At 38.2% G+C, this 20,637-nt stretch overlaps 4 protein-coding genes across 4 annotated transcripts; 1 reads left to right on the top strand and 3 right to left on the bottom strand.

The window, feature by feature from the left end:
- Positions 1 to 225: 225 nt before the first annotated feature.
- LOC147275773 (flocculation FLO11-like protein) lies at positions 226 to 3,092 on the top strand. Its single transcript, XM_086255751.1, has 3 exons — positions 226 to 414; positions 568 to 2,631; positions 2,726 to 3,092. Exon 2 carries the CDS (start codon positions 828 to 830, stop codon positions 1,434 to 1,436), a length of 609 nt encoding a protein of 202 aa, XP_086111877.1. The 5' UTR covers positions 226 to 414; positions 568 to 827; the 3' UTR covers positions 1,437 to 2,631; positions 2,726 to 3,092.
- Positions 3,093 to 4,446: 1,354 nt separating this feature from the next.
- Positions 4,447 to 6,691, bottom strand: LOC147275774 (FCS-Like Zinc finger 8-like). Its single transcript, XM_086255438.1, has 3 exons — positions 6,003 to 6,691; positions 5,053 to 5,893; positions 4,447 to 4,843 (listed from the first exon to the last, which is right to left on the bottom strand). The coding sequence occupies exons 2-3, from the start codon at positions 5,835 to 5,837 to the stop codon at positions 4,741 to 4,743; spliced, it is 888 nt and encodes a 295-aa protein (XP_086111564.1). The 5' UTR covers positions 5,838 to 5,893; positions 6,003 to 6,691; the 3' UTR covers positions 4,447 to 4,740.
- Positions 6,692 to 11,222: 4,531 nt separating this feature from the next.
- TRM82 (Transducin/WD40 repeat-like superfamily protein) lies at positions 11,223 to 15,061 on the bottom strand. Its single transcript, XM_086254689.1, has 10 exons — positions 14,810 to 15,061; positions 14,330 to 14,494; positions 13,761 to 13,941; positions 13,613 to 13,669; positions 13,458 to 13,528; positions 13,055 to 13,133; positions 12,906 to 12,965; positions 12,434 to 12,537; positions 12,289 to 12,349; positions 11,223 to 11,955 (listed from the first exon to the last, which is right to left on the bottom strand). The coding sequence occupies exons 1-10, from the start codon at positions 14,941 to 14,943 to the stop codon at positions 11,566 to 11,568; spliced, it is 1,302 nt and encodes a 433-aa protein (XP_086110815.1). The 5' UTR covers positions 14,944 to 15,061; the 3' UTR covers positions 11,223 to 11,565.
- Positions 15,062 to 15,264: 203 nt separating this feature from the next.
- On the bottom strand, positions 15,265 to 18,669 carry LOC147275776 (Galactose oxidase/kelch repeat superfamily protein). The gene is made up of 3 exons (XM_086254325.1): positions 18,396 to 18,669; positions 17,454 to 17,504; positions 15,265 to 16,868 (listed from the first exon to the last, which is right to left on the bottom strand). The coding sequence occupies exon 3, from the start codon at positions 16,790 to 16,792 to the stop codon at positions 15,746 to 15,748; it is 1,047 nt and encodes a 348-aa protein (XP_086110451.1). The 5' UTR covers positions 16,793 to 16,868; positions 17,454 to 17,504; positions 18,396 to 18,669; the 3' UTR covers positions 15,265 to 15,745.
- Between the last annotated feature and the right edge of the window lie 1,968 nt (positions 18,670 to 20,637).

Below are 20,637 nucleotides of genomic sequence, written 5' to 3' on the forward strand. Positions count from 1 at the left end.
CTTCTATTATTTGTTAGTGATTAACTAATTACTAATTGTTTATCTGCTTATTTCCAAAAGGTGATTGCAAGGGTAAAAGAGTCAACACAAGGAGAATGATGGAATGTCATTTTGGTAAATCCAGTAAAAACGAGACCCTGTTGTCTAACCATTCACATTATACAGTACTATGCAGTAGGCAGTACGCTGTAGGGTCTCGCTGCACGTTGTTTTATATACGACTGTAGAGAGTCGTTTCTCAGATCTTTGGATTCTTTCTTCTTCATATCTCTCCGGGGCTCAATTCCCAATTCCCAATTTCCCATCCCATTTTAATCCCTAAAAATATCTTCGGAGCTCAACGACAGCAACAACAGGGAGAGAGGAATTTCACTCCCCTCGCGGCTTTACTGAGAATTTTCTTGCTCTTTTTTGGTAATTTTTCTATCACTTTCTCGAGCAATATTCATGTATTTTGTTATATATGAAAGTTTCATTTCTATGCGTTTTTTTAATTCGCGGTTTGCGAAATCATTTTCACGCCGTGGACGAAACTAATTTTTGCTTTTAACATTTTGCGATTTACAGTGAGTCGATTCGGTGGCTGAATCAACGGCCCCTATAATCGATCGATCTGTTTTCGGGGTCGTCGATGTTCGATTTGGATCTGTTGTGGAGAAGATCTAGAAGTTTGAGTGATTTCCCGTGCAATTCGTACCCTAAAGCTGTGTTCTTTTAGCTTGATTTGAGCCCTGGGACTGAGTTATAGCTGTGGATCTAGTGAGTCACTTTCGGAATCGGACTGACGCGAGCGAGTTAGACTCGTTGACTCGGACAAGTTTGTCGTTATGGAGACGCTTCTAGTTGTGGCGCAGCATAAGAACCAGTACGACAACCGGGGAAAGCCACACGGGCCTGGCCGGTTCGGCCCATCGCCATCCAAGGGTTTCAGAGGGATCAATTGCCGGACTTTCCAATCCGGCTCAGGTATACTCCCAACCCCATCTAAGGCTTGCTCTACTCCTGTATCCAAACGGGCATGCTCTTCTTCTCCCAAGACACCTAACCCTAATGCAGATTCACACTCTGATAGTAAAACACCAGGTAGAACCCCTTTGAAAAGTACCCCAATTGCTATCAGTGCCAAAAGCTCTAAGAAAGAAAAGCGTTTTAATGAAAGCCTTTCATTTTCTGAGCTCTGGGCTGGCCCTGCTTACTCTAATTCACCTCCACCTAGTTCCTTGCCAATACCCAAGTTTTCAGTCCGACCCAAAAGAACCGTGTCTCTTGAATTGCCTAGCTCAGCTTCTGCTATTGAAATGCACCCAATTGCCAAGTCTGCACCCCCATCTCCAACTAGGGACCATGGCTCTTCTGCAAGAGACTTCTTTCATAATGCTGACTCTGCGACCAGGACTCTGCGTCGCATTCTCAATCTTGATGTTGACAATGAATGAAGGGCGGTGAGCTCGCTCTAGCTCCTGTAAATAAGTGCCATGTGGAGATGTGTTAGTGTTGTTAGAGTGTATATACAGTGAATAAATTGGTTGGTTGGTAGTCTCAGTCGTTATGAGTATGTTTAGCTTTCTGTGGTTGTGTTACAATAGACAATCATGGTTGTGGTGAGTCAATGATCTCTGGTTGGTTTCGGAGATGAAAGCTTGTTGGAGAGATGAGGGCATATTATGTGTAAAGTGGTATACACGGCATGTATGGAACTGACCGAAAATTTTAAGGAGTGGAAGGGAAGTAGTGGTAATGTTATGCTTTTGAGGTGAATACTGAAGTTGAGGAAGCTGAGGGATGGAACAACCGGCTACTCTCTATCTGTGGAAGTTGAGGGAAACTACATTCTACTTACATATTGAAGTTATGACATTAACTTCTCAATGTAATCTCCTGACAGATTTGCTAATTTTCGTTAACCCTTTTAGAATAAGGTTTAGGTCTTTAGCTTCGGTTTCTATGTATATACTGTAGAATGTCTAGGGGTCTATGGATACAGAATTCTGTAGGTTTTCTTTTTTAGTTCTTATCTTGCTTCTTCTTTTCCTTGTTTACAGATATAGTGTCCTTATAAATAGTCTAACATTGGTTGGTCACTTTGTTCCTTAGTTCAGTCATCACTTTTTTCTTTAGGTAGTCTTCTTTCATTAAACTCTTTTGCTTGGTCCGTCATTGCCTGAATTGGCTGCTTCAGATCAACAGGTCTTTCCCTTCTTACTCTTTGACTATCTTTTGTTCTTTTAGTTACAATCTGACCTCTCTTACTACACTCTCTTCGAGGGTGTTTTCCCCTTCGCCATCTTTTCTGGTTTTTAAGAAGGAAAAGAGGGATGGGGTACTGATTGTTGTTCTTTCCTACTTCTGCTTCGGTGCTTCTTCAGTTTGTAGGGGTCAATCTATGTTTCTCTATCCTGTAATGCTTCCTCCCCTGGAAGCACCTAAGGGGGTACCGATTGTTGTTGTTTCCTACTTCTGCTTCAGTGCTTCTTCAGTTTGTAGGGTCGATCCGTGTTTGTCTGTCCTTTATTGTGTCCTCGGTTGGAGGCACCTGTGAGTTTCCGGTTCTTTTAAGTGAATGGTGCTAGTTGTGGTCTTCATATAGCTTTCATCCTTGGAGATCGTTGACATGGCCAAGCCATCAGCAAGGTAATACATTTGCACTGTTCTTTTGTCATTGTGATACATTACATTCTTCTATAGTTTGATTCAAATACTGATTTTTTGGTATTATATGAAGCAGAGTGAAAGTTGGAAAAGTATCTAGGAGGAGGCCTTTACGTTAGCCGTTGATGTGCCAGCGATCTAGTTCTACATATGTGGTAGTTTCTTGAAGAGCCAACTGTAGTTCTTGTATATCATCTCGTGTCTAAGAATGCATGATGTTCGTGTCTGGCTGTTTGTCCTGTGTACCAGGAGTCTTTTGATCCAGTGGAATCGATATGTAGTTTCGGACTAATATGTGGTCATTCACCTTTTCTATTGTCTATTTAAACTTAGATGTTAGTCTAGTTATCATCAGTAATTCAGTATTTTGATTTGCAGTTTAATTCTGTTATTAGATACATTGTTGTTATCTTTTTAATTCTAATGGCAACTTGTTTTCTTGATATTATTGTATGTATGGCCGTGGTTAGCAATCGTTGATAGAAGAAATCAAAGTAAAATTAAGCGCTAGTGCTTGAAAATGCAAATTGCATTGGTAATTGGGATGTTGAAATGATACTTTTTGAATAGGCAAAAACAAAAACTTTCTTGTTCTAAATTTGTCATGGATAAATAATGAAACATCACTGATCTGTATTCTATTAACATACGTCTGATATTATTTTCAAGAGAAAATACCTAGGTGCAAAAATATCTTATTTCTGATTACTAAACAATTTCGTGAATCGAATGACTCATGCAATGAGGAAACAGTGTCTCAAAACCCCACATATATTTCTCACAATTAACATTTTAATGTTAGACTTCTAGTAGCCATCCTCTAAGCACCACAATTTGCTAAGTGGCACCTAACCCAGAAGTATATAGTTGTCTTGAATCTGCATGGACAAGGTCCAAAACTGAGCATATCACGTTAAACTTGATGTTACATGGTCAAAGTTGGAACATTCAACTCAGAACCAATTGATAATGAATGAACAGGCCATGTATTACATATGTAATGGTAGGTTTTATACATGTAGGATATACTCTTAAGAACCTTCTCGTACAGACCAAGTGCTTGATGGGTTTTCCATTATTGATTTGTCTCATGAGCAGCATTCGGTGATTTGTGTTTTTAGGCCATTCGACTAGTTTATGGCAGTCCTGTATTCATTTTGCTTCAGTTTACCACTGCAACTCTGTATTTTTTTTTCCCCTCTTTTTTTAATCATTGCTAGTTTTTTGCCACTCAGCTACAGAGGGTTCATAATTTTTACTATGGTAGAGGCGTGGAATATGAAAGAAAAACTGGTTGATCATTGATGACTAGTGGTGAATAAATATATTAACATTTGCATCAAAAGTAGCATTTGACAGGAAACTGGTGTTTGATGGAATGCCAAAGCCAATGGTTCTTTTTGTTGGATCCCTTTACGCAGCCTTTGGCCAGTCCTTTACCATTTCACTTGGTCTCATCATTAGTTTTGCTCATTTATACTAGCAGTTTTTTCTTTCCCTTTATATTTAACAGGGAAAAGGGTTTGATGATGCAAGCAGGTTGGTAGTCCTGAAGAAACATACATATAATCCCAGTAAGATTTTTGATATTTAGGACTACCTAAGCAATTTGCATCAAAGTTGCTAACTACTACTAGTATTTAATTATGTGGGTCATCAAACATCATGTATAGGTCTGGACTCTGGCAAAGAAATTTAAGTTTAGATCTATTCCCTTGAATAATTCCTTTTTTATTTAGTAATACACCATCAAATTCATCTTGTACTGAAAGCCAAAAACTGTGGGAAAAGCCTGGGGGCAATCAAATTATAAGTCTTATCAATTAAATAAAATCAACTCTACAACCTAGAATATCTCATCCTCTCTTATCTTTATCTGCAGTGGAGAGGGTAAACTAAAAGCCAAAGACAAAATAAAATTTGAGATCTAACAACAGGTTTTGGTCTCTAAAATCAATCGTCCCCAGGGGATCATAATATTCAAGAATGGGAAAATTGATACTGAAGCAATAATGCACTGGTTATCCTCCTGTAGATGCTGAACCTTGAGAAAACTGCGAAACAGGAAGAGAGAAAGAAAGGAGAGAGAACTCAAGAACAACTCCTCAGAGCTTCATCAAATTCTGTGTTCCCAGCTTCATCTAAGAGCATTTCTTGGTAGCGGCATTCGCGACTGCAAAAGGCTTTCTCACCTCTGCATGACAGAGTTCAACAATTAGTTCTTGTGAAAGAAGCATGTAAAATAAGCCACTATGTTCATCTTCAATAGCATATAAAAATAATGAAAGACTTGGGACTTCAGCACACTACTACATAATTACCAAACATGAAATATCTATGTACTAGTTCACCCAATGATGAACCATCAAGGCTTGAAGACTTCAATCATTGATGAAAGATTACCTGTAAATGTAAATGTCATTCTTCTGCTCAAGATTCTTCTGGCATGTGTAACAGAAGCTAAGGAAATTCTCAGATGCAGAGTTGGACTTATCAGATAAGGTATAGTAGCTTTCCACAATGCAGTTATCAAATATGTGGGTTGTTCTTGGATTAGGTCCACGAGAAATCACACATGTGTAATCCTCAGAAAGCTCCATTTCGCTCACTGAGGCACACCCTGTGATAACCTGAGGAGAATTCTTTGTTTGAATGTCGGATTTGGCAGACCCTTTTGTTGGTAATTGGGAATTCTGATTACTGATCTCAAAATTATCTGGGGATTTGGGAGTCTCAGTTGGAGAAAGAGAAGAGGCTGCAGGGAAGGGAGGGATTTGAACTCTAAGCTTAGTTCCAAACAGAACCTTCCCATTACTGGGTTTAGAAGTATTCTCTTCAAAATTTTGGTCATTAAGTGTGTCAACTAGAGCAAGACCAATGCCTTTTGCCTCTGATTTGTCCCAGGAGCGTTTGTTTCCTGATAAATTAACTTTTGGAAATATGGGTTGGCTTTTATCAAATGAAAATGGGGGGGTTCCAAAAGGAAATGGCTTGGTGTCAAGGATTGAAGTTGGACTTATCAAAGCATCAGTTTCAGAATGACCCTTTATTGTGAAAGCTCTGAATCTTGGAGAACCAAAGAAAGATGGAACTTTGGTAAAGTTTTGGTGTGTTGGAGATGGTTGAGAGCTGTGATCAGCCATTAAAGGTTGCTTGCTGGTCACTGCTCTAGATCTCTTCCTCAGCATAACTCACTCTTAAGCAAATGATTCTCAGCCCCAGAAAAGTTAAAAAAAATTGATCACTGCCAAAGAGGAGAAAAAGAAACAATCAAAGATTGCCGTACGTGTTAGATGCATACAAAATAGGGTGACGCAGAGATGATAACAGAGTTAAGATATTTGAGAACTTACCCAAAATGAATAGAAAACTCTCACCAAGAAACCACGATTGAATTGCTCTCAAAAACCAACTTTTGGGTTTCAAAAGTAGAAATTAAAGGCTCTCTTTTTCTTCAAGAAGCACTAATGCATGGCTCTCCAAGCATAAAAAAATAAATCAACAAAAGCAAAAGTGAACAAAAATAAAATAAAATACAGTACTGTTAGAGAAACTCTCTGAAGGGTGTCCTAAATCTCTGTAGCCTCCATGCCAGACTGCTAAAAAACAAGCAGTAAAACAAACAAGTTGGTGTCCTCAGTTTTCCTTTTTTCTTTCAACATAACAAGACTCAATTTCCCATCATAGCAACCCGCATGCAAGCCATGTGATCAACACAGACATAAGATAGAATAGTTTGCTTGCAGCCCTGCAATTTACAGCAAAAGAAGTGTCTGTATGTGCCCTGTTGTCTCAGGCAGAATTGGCATAAATGCTTTGTTTACTTCCTATGAAAAAAGAGCCATCATCACAATCAAGTAAATGAAATATAGAAAGCAAGAAAGAAATATTTATATAAAGCTTTGCTCTCTCCTTCTATGCTTCACTTTTGTGCTAGTGGGTTTTTTCCCATCCTAGCCATCAAATTCACTTCCTCTTTATTCAGTTTCAATCAGCCAAGAATGTGCAACTTGGCAAACAGAGAAAGTGAAAGATGAGAAAGAAATGGCCCTCAGTTTTAAAGGGAAGAATTGGGTTTGAGTGTGAAATAAAAAAAGGAAGGCGTGTGCATGAGAATTGGTGGGTTTGACCACACAGCCTCAGAACCCAGAAATTATGAGTTTTATTTTAATAAATAAAAATTAAAACTCTCTTTCTAAACAGATTAGATCAAAGAGAAATGCTAGTCTTGCTAGATTAAATTTGTCCTTCTATAAAAGAGCCTCTCACTCATGGACTCTGGAGCTTTTTTGTCGTCACTTACACTTGGACTTCGTGTTAAAGTCTAACCGTGCACACTGTGCAGTTATGAATGCAGAAATAAACGCACGCACTCATAGGAAATGCTGAGCTCATTGATTGATTTTGATATCCTCTAATCACTATGCACAAATTATTGGTGCTGCTGTTCTACCACTCACACCCTTTTACTTACTTAACCTTGGTTTAAGGTTAAAATATATTAGTACTTGTTTAAACTTTGAACTTTGAACCCAAAATTGTACCATTTTTGGCCCTTTTCAATTAGACAATTTAGACTGTTGAGCTGAAGATGTTTTATGGTAATACTTTAAAAGTTTGATGTGGGTTCTTTTTTTTTTTTTTTTTACGTCAATAAATAAAAATTGATAATCTCTCTCACATGGGTTGTGGTGAGTTTTTGCATATAAATGTAAGTCTAAAAATGCATAGTTTTGCCTCTACCCTGCATGCAACTCCCACTGCTTTGAATGTTGTCAGTTATATGTTATTTTTCTGATTTTAGCTTGGGGAGTAGGGACCCCAAGTACAAGAAGTTTTTCTAGAGGCCACGTGGGCCTGACTCTGTGTCCTTACAACATTGATAACTTGGTCCAAATAATTTTCTATCCTCATTCCTCTGGTTACCTCTCTCTCTCTCTCTCTCTCTTGAAAATACGATTAGGCTTTGGATAAGGATTAAGGTGTAATTTAAAGCACAAATGCCACCGACTTTGGTAATAAAACTCGTACACTGAGTCAGCAACTAGAAAGTGCTTTCTAAACACTCTTCTTGTGCTGATGGTCAAAAGTTGACTTATTTTATCTACAATCACATATCATATAGTCTGCTTAATTAACCGTCGATCACTTTTATTATTTTTAATCTAAGACAATGGATATTCAAATTTAGAACTTATTTAACCGATGAAGAAAAATCTTATTAAATAAAAAGTAAATTATTCTAAAATATGTTTTACAATTCTTAATGATAAACAAACTCACTTAAAAGTTAAAATAATGAATAGATCCATTTTGTACAAATAAATTTTAAGTTATGTTTTGTTCCGTGTTTTTTACTCCGAGTATTCAGTGAGTTTTTTTATTTATTTTTAAATTGTCACTGTCACACAGTAACAATTTATAGAGAGTTTTTATAATTTAAATAACTAATGTCGCACAGTAACAATGATTACTACTGTCAGATAGTGACAATTTGTCGAGCGCTTGACTCATTAAAGTAGACCAACTTGTCACCGTGTTTTACAGGTGGACCGACTGATCAAGTCATTTTTCATTTTGGACTTAAAAAAAAAAACACTTAAATTAATAGTTAATTGCTATCATAAATCATAAGAAAAAACCAGTTGATCTTGAGGGGCTTGGGTATGGTGTAATTGAACAAACAAAATTTCATGATAAGACAAATTTTCATATAACAGTCCTATATATTTTATGTATGTATTTCTCTCCTTACTTAACTTGTCATGTGATATGCGCCATACAAAATAAACCTATATAACAGTTTCATTGAAGTTTTTCTCTTAGATTTACTTGTCTTTTAGCTCTCAAATAAGTGATAAGTGGGGCCCCGAGAAATAAAAACTGACGTACCCGTGGGGCGGGCCGGCGAGGTCCACTGAGAGTAACGGATTAGGAAGAAATTTGGATGGAAAATATTTGGGTCACCCCTAGGGGGTACCCCAAGGTCCACCCTCCCCCCGAAAATAACAATTTCGGTAATGCCGGTGCATGATCGGAACCGTTCACTTTTTAGATCACCTATTATAGATCATCTCTGCAAAAAATCAAATCAATCGGAAATCGTTTGGTTATATAACTGTTGTCAATTAAGTAGAAAAAATTGATGGTTTTCAATTAAAGAGTGATTTTTTGGCCAAACCGTTAATTTTTTCTATTTAATCAACAACAGTTATATAATTAAACGATTTCCGATTGAGTTGATTTTTTGCAGAGATAATCTATAATATGTGATGTAAAAAGTGAACGGTTCCGATCATGCGCCGGCATTACCGAAATTGCTATTTTGGGGGAGGGGTGACCTTGGGGTACCCCCAAGGGGTGACCCAAGTAGTGTCCAATTTGGATTCTTATAAAACAGTTAAGTAGTAACAGCCTAACAGGAACAGTTGGCCAAAAAAAAAAAAAGAGTGCTAACAGTAACAGAGACGTACAACTACACATCCCAAAGATCCAACTCCTTGCCATTGGTTACGTTAACTGGTAGGGGCCGCTTTTTAACACCACTCAGACACCATCCCAATGCAGATTGTGGGCCCTGATATGGGCTAATCCTTTCGGCTTTATAATCCGACCCAACTCTTGGGCCCAGTTTTGACACTTTGGGGTTGTGACCAAATGTGGGCTCGGCCTTCGGAATTGACACTTTGTACTGTAACCAACAACATCATAAGAGAGTCATATCACGCGCGTGTGGGAAACAACATTATTTGTATACATGGGTTAGTCTTAGATTATTTCCCCAATAAACCAAAGCACACACAAAAAATAAGACAATGGCAAAGGTTCTTTATGACCAAAAAGCTTCCTATCTAGCTTCCTTGTTACACATTTTGATGCTAAACAAGCATACTATTCTACATCTATATCCTCAAGGATTAATATTCATGGTAATCACCAATGGGGTGTTTATGTCACCATACTATCCACTTCTTAGGTAACTTTTCAATAAAATTATTCTATTAAATTTGAAATTTTCAAATAGATCACTAACAAGTTTAAGATGATTTTTGTCTTTGGAAATTATTTGATTTGTTTTTTTTTTTTTGTTATATTGGAAAAAATCGAATCTTGAATCTAGTCTAATTCTAACTCTTATCCTATTCACCCTCATCACTTAAATTAATTCTAAGCACTTGAAATACCTAACTTGTTGTTAAACTATGAATTCGACTTACAGTTTAGTGTAATTTTACACTCAAGCATTCCTTGTTCAATTTGATAGGTCCTCACCACCAACTACATGTTAAAGAAAGTAGGTGGCATGTATGGCTCCTAGCCTCCTAGTCGTCATGTGTGGCACACGCGCGGCATCATCCAAGTCAGGAATGGATAACGAACCACTTCAGATGTCTTGATCGCTAGGGTTAAATGCAAAGTGACCCCACTATTGCAATCAAACAATTACACGTTGAGGTCGTTTTCATCATGCCAATTGCCAAGTGCCATTACATGATTTCAAACAAGATGATGTTGTCAGACAATAATTTTCGGTGCAGGAAATAGTAGACCATATTATTGGTCTATTGACCGAGGCACTTGGCCTTTCCTCAATTCCTCAAGGCACTGAAATGTGTCATTCATTATAAGATTAGGAGGATGGATCATCGTAATGGTTGGCAGCAAGTAGACTGAAATAGACCTTTAATTATCCCATAAAACAAGGATTGAAAACTTAGCTATTGGATTAAGTAAACTAATTTACCAAGACATGATTAATATGATATGCCATTGCCCTGTGGGAGGAGAGAAATGAAAGAGGGCAATGAGGTGGAAGAATGGGGTCCAAGTTTGTTTTAGTGGCGTATTGCATTAGGATAATCAACTTTTTGGTACATGGGATAATCAACTTTTGTTTTTGGTAGTTTAGGAATGATTAGGATAATCAACTTTTTGACCAAGGATGAAAGTTGATATAAACTGATAAGCTTGAGGTTTGAGTCCTGAGGGTTGGAAGAAAAGCCAAGTAATTAAGATGGGCCCAGGAATGGATAATTAATTATAAAATGTTTGAAACACTAGGTGGATGAACATAAAAGTAGACAATTCCCAGACGATGTTTCTTTGGCATTTGTTCCTCTGTTTGGTGAGGGCCTGTTAAGCTATTGCAATGCCCAATCACTTCAATGGACCATCAAGGACAAGAGACTATTTCCTAAAAGAAAATCTCTAGCCCATTTCGAGGTCATAGTTGAGATGAAGAATCCAAGGTTAATTAATCTATTTTCTTAGTTAATTAGTTAATGGGAAGATTGGATGAGTTAAATATTGCAGTGGGTATTAATTGTGGAAGATATCTATATATGTTAAATTTAATTTTGAATGGTTTCAGATTGATTCATTTTTCTTCTAATAATCAACATCCGGAATTTAGGCAGGGTTAGGTAGAAAATTTGGTTTCTAAAATTAAGCTATAATCCAAACCAACCAAATCAGGCCATAGCATAATTAGCATTGATCTTCACCTGTTGATTTTGACCGTATGGCTTTAAAAAGTTGTAGCCCAGTACCACATAGGTTCCACTCTACTGATAAATCATACAACATTCAACATTCAACATTGTACCAATGGTCCAATACTATTCTATGCAATGTCACAGGGGTGAGTTGCACTTATGTCTCACCAGGAAACAAGCATTATACTTAAAAGCAATCTCTTGAATACAACCTATCTGCAATTATCTCAAATTGATTGCAAATTGCGAAAGTACAGCTTTACTAATATCTTAGAATAATACAACCATTTTCTTACCAAGCTTTAGGAAAAAAAAAAGAATCACTAGGAGTACAAAGAGCTAAGAGAACTACAAATAGTCAAATTAGGACCAACTCTCAGAACTAGTTTTAAGAGGACCTTTTACCATTGCTGGAATGCCATCACTGTTTGTTTTTCTTATCATTTCTAGTTCTCTTTCGAAATTCTCGTTTCTCTGTAGAGTACTGCTTTTTTATTAACAAATTGCTCATGGATGTTTTCAAAGCCTCAGATGCTGTCAAGAAAATCTTTTCATCAAAGGACACTCTTCCCTGTAATTTCTCAAGCAATTTCCCACCCCCAGGGATATCATCATCTTCCAAAACAGTTGGTCCATGCTGAACAGAATCAGGACTGCTTTCCTTAAAGCCAGAGATAACCCTGACACGGGCCAACGAGGGGAATTGAATATCACGCAAGTTAGAGGCACCAGTTACCATCCACAATAATCCCGAGGAAAAGCTAGTCCCCAAGCTTGTAGGAATAAAGGTCTCTCCCTTGATAGAAACCACCTGTTTAAATCACAACAATTGTTAATAGCCACTTTGTGCGCTCGTCATGATAAACACATCAGCAATTTTAGCTGGTAGCCATAGTTTATGCTAATGGGGTAGTTAGGACTTAGGATCAAGCTTCAACTTGTATCTCTGCAATTGGATTATGGCTAAGGGGATTAACAAGGACTAATGACAAAAATCAATGGTAATGTCATACAAGATGAAAGATGTCTAAGGAAAGATTTTTGTAAAATAAATTCATTTGAAGGTGCTTGATAACAGGAAAATTCTCCTTTGGTGGAGTTGCATTCTTATTGTTAATATTACTTGAGTAATTGAGGTCCTTACCTTGGCAACATGAAGTGTTTGAGCAGAAATATCACAGCTCAGCAATATTATTCCTTGCAAGCTACAATGAAATATCTTAATGAGATCAAAACGGAGAACTCCATTATAAGAGAAGAGAGAGAAAATCCAATAGTTAGGAACTTGCCTTTGGACAGCCACTGCAACAACGGTACTATCCGGGATGGTGCATAAATCAGTAACAGCAGCATAGCAGTCCTCTTCTATTTCTTTAGACTCTAAAAGTCCTGCCTTCAGAGTGAAATCAAGTAAACAACATGCCAACAGAAATAGCTGAGTAAATGGTGCATTTTGGTTTCTAAAAGAAATCCTATCAAATAATGGTTCTTCATCTAGCAGATAGAATGGGATATAAAGTTCCCATCAATTCTCTGGCGACATCACTGACTCTCCTCAGGTTGGTGACAAACGCACCTATATCCTTGTGGGAAAAGAATACAAGACCGTTGCACCCCTTGTTAAGTATCAAACTAACAACTAAACAACTAAACAACATGGTAATATTTTAGGCCAAATAAATATAAATTCATACTTAAAATCTTTCAGATACAATAGAGAGGTCACTGGGAACCCTGAGAAACATAGAACAATTGAAATACCTTTCCTCTGATATCACAAGTATCCAGGAGAGACCCTGAAGAAATATCCCATAGGCGAACCTGCCAAAGCAACATGGATTAATTGCTCTGCAGAACACGAGATGCACCTTGAACCAATTCAAAAGACATGAGTTTTTATGATTACTTACTGTTGAATCACCACTTCCAGATACAAGAAACCCCTGGGGGCATTCCTGAGTGCAAACAAAGGCAAGGCAGGAAACAAACCTGCCAATAGATGCATGAAAGAGAAAAGAACTGAATGTCAAGTAACACAAAGATTTCTTATACACATAGGCATGTTAGGGCAATCTACTACCATGAAATGGCACCAATATGTTAAGTACCCACATGGTTGATGTGGAATTACAACATTAATAAGAAACAGAAAGTCCTGTCATTTAATTTGAGTAAAAACTTAGGATATGCAATTGTTTGAAAAAAACTTCTTCATTATACATACATATATATATATATATATATAACAAGAAATTCTTCATTATCTATATATTTTCTCCACTGTCGTATAAAGAAGAGATAAAAGTCACTCACTCTGTATGGCCAAGGGAAAAACTTTGTATCTCGTGGGCTCCAGCTAAAGGCTTCTTGGGAAACACAGTAACCTGCCAAAAGAGCAAAACCATGTGAATTATGTGCAAGACAATATATCCATTCATCTTATTGGATGGGTTGCAATGTTTGATTACTCGAATTTTGAAATCCCGATCAGCACTAACAAAAAACCGTCCATCTGGTGAAAATTCCTGCCAAAATTACAATGTTAGGTTTGAAGGATTCAAACATTAATATTCAAAGAAGAAAACAAAGAAAGATCAACAATAGAAAATAACTCACCAGACTTGTTATGATGCTACAATAGTGAGAAAGCAGCGGTGCTGCCTTCTTATTAACAAAAGCTTGATTTCCATCAAATCCTTCCACATCCACAACCCAAACAACCCCAAATTTGTCAGCAAAGCAAACATAGGAACCATTGTTGCTTATGGCAACTGCACTCACTCTTTTCTCCGAGCACCTATAACAAAAGTTAGGAAAATATAAGAAACATAGGGAAGAAAGACACTTTTAGCACAAGCAGGGTACATGGAAAGTGTCAGTGAAATTATGGTAGCGCAACAAATACAACGTAGATGCAAGTTGAGGGCACACCCCATTTTGTAGTTCCACCAAAGTTAATTTGAGCACCGTTTTATTGAGTGTTTTCCACACCAGATAAGATGCAATAAGTGGCCTTACAATGCATCAAGTTTTGGATGTTAGGAAACAAATGTTGTACAAGACCAAGGGCTGGCCTTTTCAGTACTATCGCATGCATATCCATGAAATATCATCCTCAAAATTACCTCCAAGGGTACCCTTTAAATTTACTACCAATAAAGTCATAGGAGACTTCAACAACTTACACAGTAGTAATGCAGCGCCAAGATTCAGTGGTCCATATATTGACAAGTTTATCATCACCAGCAGACACAAAGAGCTTTCCATTTGCACCGTAACTAATGGCTCTTATGGAATCCTTATGAAGAGACCCACCAGAATCATCTACCAAAGAAACCGCACATCCGCCACTGTCAAAGAACCACAACATAAAGTAATTATTTTGTTCAAATTGATTAAGCTTCACATGGACTTACACAGACATTTAACTACAAAAATATAATAAGAAACGTATTTTGTTTTTGCTTCCAAGAGAGGTTAAAGTTCAAATTTTGACCAAAGTGACACTATACGGAGACATACAAAATTGTGTTAAAAAACAAAACTTCGTCCCCTTTAATCTTCATGAACTCAGACTTGAACCGTATTTCAATGAAGCTACTTATTGAATCCGAATCAACAATGAAAACCGAACCAGGCACCGAGATTAAGGTAAGATAGCTTACTGGAGGTCGAAGACGCGGAGGTCCGACCCGACGGCGACTGCGACGGAATTCTGGGTCGGGTGGACCGCAATTAGGGCAGGAGCCACTTCCGTGTCCTTGTTGGTTTCTCCGTGTTCCATCGAAGCGTCCTCCATTTTTGCTCAGAGAAGGTTCTGTTGGCACTTGGCGCTCGCTCTCTTCAGGGTTTTGCGGTTCAGACCAGACTTGGGGTTTAGCTTTTGGGTTTCTAAAAGTCCATCTAATTGTGTGTGGGCTGAAAAATAAAAAGAGAAAAAAAACTAAGAACCCAAAAACACTGTTTTTTTTTTTTTTTTTCTGGATATCTCTGCTTTCAAGTTTCAATGAGGATTAGCACATATCAGTATATCAAGTGTTTAATAGAAAGTTTGAATCTATCAAATTTGATTATGAACATTAGGAATTTCAAAGGGCCAGTAGTTGAACTGATAGATTTACTAATGCAATATTTACATAAATAAATGTACAAAGAAAGAACTGCTTGCAAAGTGCTAGATCACTAAGATCCCATTTTTCGAATTTGTGAAACATTTTCTCTCCCTGGCTTGTAATTGCACAGGTTTCCCCATTAAAAGAAACATAAGCGAAAGAAATTTAAGATAGATACAAAAGATTCTTTGTTCAATTATCATGAAAACAAAAGAGAAAGAAGAGAAAAGTGTTTCATCCATGACAATAGTTTATATAATTCTAGTACCACTAAACTGTTGCCTCTTCCAATGGTGCTGGGCCTTTTACTGTTACCTTGGTATATGGGAGTTCCAAGAGGAACTCAAGCTGGTGATCCAAACATGAAACAGGGCTAAAGCTTATGCCTTACAAATAAAACAAAACAAGGTAGCCGGCAGAAGGCCAATTCCTTGTAGCAGGAATCAAAAGCATCAAGAAGAGCACATTCGAAACATAACAAATGGGGACCTAAATTCTCAACTGTGTACAACCAAGAATAGTTCCACGGCACCGTGTCATTGGAGCTGCTTGCCGCCAAGTCGGTCTTTCACCCCCAATTGTCAGAACATCAACATCAGACATTGGCTTGATTTCCATGACCCATTGGTCAGGGACAATCACCCCACCAATCACATAAATTTCATCCCCTAGTCCAGTCATTGCAAACCCAATTCTGCGGCCAAACTCAGATGCTGAAACCAAGACCTTCCTCAATTCTCTGTCTTGCTTGTAGATAAATCCATGGCTCATCACATAGAGACCTTCCTCAATTCCCTTAACAACTGTCATTGGACCCTGGAGCCAGCCATAATCCTCTACTGTCCACCCAAGCCCCACATTGTCCAAGACTTGCACTGTTGACAAACCCTTGTGCAAGACGTGCACCTTTCCTCCAATCACTATTCCTGAGCATGCCGAATTATGAGTGCGATGGAGATCAGGTATTGGAACCCACGCATCCTTGTCAGGATCATACATTTCTGCTTGAGAAATTGATTTTCGACAACTGGTGAAACCGCCTGCAACAACAATCTTTCCATCTAAAACACAGCACGCAAACATTGCACGAGGCACAAGCATAGATGCACATGGGGTCCACCGTCTAATTACTGGGTCATATGACCACACCTCATTAGTTGCAAAGCTCCCATCTTGGTCACCAGTCAGTGGGTCAACAGCATCACTGCCACCACCAAGCACAAACAGCTTTCCAGCAGCGGAGACAGCACCGAAGTTAGAAAGGTTTCTGATTTTAGAGGGGAGAACAGGGAGTGTAATCCAAAGGTCTCGAAGAGGGTCATATAGCTGCCATAGGTTCTCTGGGTCAAAAGCAGACACGCATAATAAATTCTCACATGAGCCAAGCTCCCGTCGAGCTTTAAACAGTTCAGGGCTACGAATTGCAGCTTGCCAAGAACGAGAAACAAGCTCCAACTTGGGATGGAGATAGAAGGGAACCCATGCAAGGCACCTAAGGGCAACAGCATCAGGGAGACCTTCAATCAGTTCAGACATAACCACAGTTCATCTGTTTCAGATGATTCTTCACTGGTGATTGTTTCTACTTGGGTGCAGCACTAGCAGAAGCAGCCTGAAGCATCAAAACATGAGGTTATGCTTAGAAGAAAATAAATTCATTGGTTTGAGTTGCAAATCCTGCAGATTGACCCAAATAATCCAGTCCAGCTTCATCCTTTTGAATATGAAAAGGATCACATAATGCCAACACTTCAAAAGACAATGTTAACTCTTACTTTTTAAGTCTTGGAATCATAAAGCTGACCAAAGCAAAGTCCACAGTAAAAATTCTTAACACTGAAGCACTAGAATCACATCATCAATTATGTTGCAATGCCTTTATGTGCAAATACAGATATGAAAGACAATCATCACTATAGCATAATCTGAAGATGAAATGGGCCTAAAATGAAGTAACCTTTAAACATACTCACTAGATGAGCAAGAGAGAGTTAATATGAAAATATGAAACCCACCCCACCCCCAACCCCAAGTAGACTAATAAAAAGGCAAATAGTAAAAGTGCACGATTAAGTGAAAAGATAAGAAACAAAAAATCAATGTTAGAAATCTGAGCCACAGAGATTTGTTGTCATAATGATATTGTAATAAAGCAAAATATAGCTACATGAGTGTATGATCGCTCTCTTATACTTACCAGTTTCTGTAAGGTGTAAGCAAAACAATTCTCTTCTCTATGCAGAAATCCCTGCAATAAAGAAAAAAAAAAAAAAACACTTAAAATTTTTGAACTTCAGGATATAATAACTTAAATAGATGATGTTCCATACAAAGAAACTTCACTGTATAATGTCTTTTAGGTTCAACAGAAACTTTTCTGTGTTCAGTCCACCTGAAGTCTAGCAGGTCAATTAAGATATCTCCCAGTACAAGACTACTCGAAGTCAAACCCATCAGACAAACTCATACAACATTTAAACAAGAAAATGGTTGTTTGTCCAAAAATTCTCAAGCAGACACCACTCTCAGCTCTGGAATAACTATTTGGCTTAAGGTGAAATTCACATACACTAAACGAAAATGCATCAGTACCAAAGAAGAGATCTATGGTAACCTGATTTCATAATTCAAATATTAAGACTAAAGCTCATTACCAAAAAAGAAAATAGGTAATTCATAAAGGGGCATCGAACTCCACCATCACTGCATGATCCAGCCTCATGCAACCAAATTGATTTGATTCACATGCATTACTACTTATGTGACAAAAATATGAAAATTTAGTTTCAACCCAAAAACAGAACCAATCAAATTCATCCTCCAATTTAGGTACAAGAACAGAACTTTGAAACTCAAGCCCTAGTATGCAGCCCAAAAACCGTCCACTGCTGTAAATGAACAACAGCTATACTACAATTCTCGACTTTTAACATAAAACCCATCACGAATTCAACAAAAGGAGAAGTGGGTTATTCATTAATTTCGATGTCCACTATAAATTTTACACAATTCACCGCAAAATTATGGTCCTAATACAAGTTAAACAACTCTAATTGTATCAGTTTCTCCTAGCACAAGAAGGAGAGAGAGAGAGAGAGAGAGAGAGAGAGAGAGAGAGAGAGAGAGAGAGCGGATGTACCTGAAAGACAGGACCGGGTGAAGAACACTAAAATTTGGGTTCTGCTGCTCAAATTTCTAGAGAGACTAAGAGATAGGGAGAGAAAGAGGGTAGCGTTTGATTTCCAAGGCTAAAAGGATGCCTTTTGAGAGCTACAAGGAAAACGCCGAGTTACAAAATCAATGCTTTGTGTGTGTTTTGTGTTGTTTGTAAGGTAATGTGTACTTTGAGAGAGAGAAAGAGCGTTATGGGATGGGAATTGGGTTTTCTCTGTGTTTCATTCACTTAACCTGCGCTTGTGGTTTACCCTAAAACCGAATAAGCCATTAGGGATATTCCTAATTTTCCTTCTCAATTTTCTCATTGGCATTTTCGTTATTTTGGGTTCAATCTTACGTTGAAACGTGCATGGCACGTGGTTGAAAAATCTCACCCAAAAAAACAAAAGAAATCTGCCTTCTTCATTATGTTTGGAGCTTTGGTTGGCATATATGCATAAATTAAACAATGACCTCCAACAAAAGTGATTCTATTCTATATATTGATGTTTGACTGCAAAACAGATTAGATAGAGAGAGCCTTTGCATAGGGGGCACAAGGACGGTTGTGTGCTGCGTGTGAGAAAAGCAATGCAAGCACTTTAAAAGACCTGCAAAAGTTCTTATTATAAAAGCAGATCTTTTTTTTTTTTTTTTTCTTTCCTGTTATTTTATGATGGGGTTACTTAAAGAACAAGATTTTATGGTCAAAGCTCATGATTTCGTGCTTGATATGGTCGTTTCCATTCCAAATTCATATTGATAGAATTGACTTATCGGTGGAGGCTTCGTAGTAGTACAAACGTGGTGGTGGTGGTGGTGACCAATTAAAAATTAATTAATTTGTTTTATTCTATTAGTGCAAGAGACATTGTAATCAATCCCGTTATTTTGTTTGTCAATACCAAACTAGAAAATTCAGAAACTATTTTATTTCAATCATTCCATGAGAGGGTGAACCCCACCATATACAAATCAGAAATCTTCCTTATTGTCAATACAAACAGAAAGCATGGCTCGACCAGCTATAAAATTATGCAAAAAGAGGAAATAAAAAAAAATATATGGCACCCAATAGACCTATGAGTCTAGATTCATGGCAGAAGAGAAGAGCTTCATTGGTCATAGAAGTTGAAGCATATGATGCAATGAAGAGCAAGAAGAACAACAGAGAAAATACCAACTTTGCTGAATTCCCATCTAACCAACATATACATATGTAGACTATGGAGTGAATGCCAAATTTGTAGGGCCAGTTTAGAAACTACTCCCAAAAAAAAAAACAAATTAATTGTATACCTGAAGGAGAAGTCGGTATTCCTGAGGGAGACCCTGCACAATTTTGCTTAGAGTTAGAGGTTAATAAGCTTATATTCCAAGTGATGATTCATTGATTATATACCAAATTGGGGGTTTTTTTTATTTTTTTATTTTACCAATGCAGCTGCTAACTGGGGGGGTGTTTGGACCTTGCAAGAATTGGGGAGGGCCAAAGCCTGAGTCTGATTGCCTATGACACCAAGTGAAGAGGAACCTCCATTGAGTACCTCACAAAGCATTGTGGCTGTTTGCTGGCCACACCAGCAAGCTGTGTTCAACATGAGGAAGAAGGGGTTGATGAGTTGCCAGATATGAAGTTGAGGCAAGGGGACAATGCTGATGATCGCACTGGTGCAACTTGTTTGGGCAAGAGAGCCTCCCCACAGAACCACATCAAGGACTGTGGCTAGCACCAATCTCAATCCTCACAGCTACCATCTTGAATATTGATTAATTCTTGAGTGAGTGACTTAATTTGTAAGTGACTATATTGTTTGTGGGTAAACCCACACCGATCCAACAGCCAATCCTGGCTGGACACGTGGCTGGTCAGACTTTGACCTCCACATCATCACTGCCCAGCACTTCCTCCGCCAGCTCGGACCGGATCTCCATGTCGGGTCCACCATGTTCGGCCCGGGCCGAACCGATGATCTTCCGGGGGATTGAGTGCCTATCTTTCCACGGTCATTCCAGTTCGGCTCGGCTCGGCACCGAAGTGACCTCCTTTCAAGTTCTGACGTCGGCCAGTTAGGGCTTGGAGGGACCCCTATCTCTCGGGTCGGCTCGACTTGGAATCCCATGCCCGATCCGATCACACATAGACTTCATGCATACGCATAAGGATATATGTTCGGTTCGGCTCGGCTCTCCGCCGCCATTCTCAGGAAGATCACATTGGGATG

This window comes from Dryas octopetala, chromosome 8, assembly GCF_963921425.1.
Source record: "Dryas octopetala chromosome 8, drDryOcto1.1, whole genome shotgun sequence".
Lineage (NCBI taxonomy): Eukaryota > Viridiplantae > Streptophyta > Magnoliopsida > Rosales > Rosaceae > Dryas > Dryas octopetala.

Excerpts from the sequence above, each read along its gene's own strand:
- LOC147275773 (XM_086255751.1), top strand. The coding sequence starts at position 828 with ATGGAGACGCTTCTAGTTGTGGCGCAGCATAAGAACCAGTACGACAAC.
- LOC147275774 (XM_086255438.1), bottom strand. The coding sequence starts at position 5,837 with ATGCTGAGGAAGAGATCTAGAGCAGTGACCAGCAAGCAACCTTTAATG. Across the intron at positions 4,844-5,052 it reads AATGACATTTACATTTACAG|AGGTGAGAAAGCCTTTTGCA; the intron begins GTAATCTTTCAT and ends TCTGTCATGCAG.
- TRM82 (XM_086254689.1), bottom strand. The coding sequence starts at position 14,943 with ATGGAGGACGCTTCGATGGAACACGGAGAAACCAACAAGGACACGGAA. Across the intron at positions 13,134-13,457 it reads TTTTCCCTTGGCCATACAGA|GTTTGTTTCCTGCCTTGCCT; the intron begins GTGAGTGACTTT and ends ATCTATTGGCAG. Across the intron at positions 12,350-12,433 it reads GTTGCAGTGGCTGTCCAAAG|CTTGCAAGGAATAATATTGC; the intron begins GCAAGTTCCTAA and ends ATTTCATTGTAG.
- LOC147275776 (XM_086254325.1), bottom strand. The coding sequence starts at position 16,792 with ATGTCTGAACTGATTGAAGGTCTCCCTGATGCTGTTGCCCTTAGGTGC.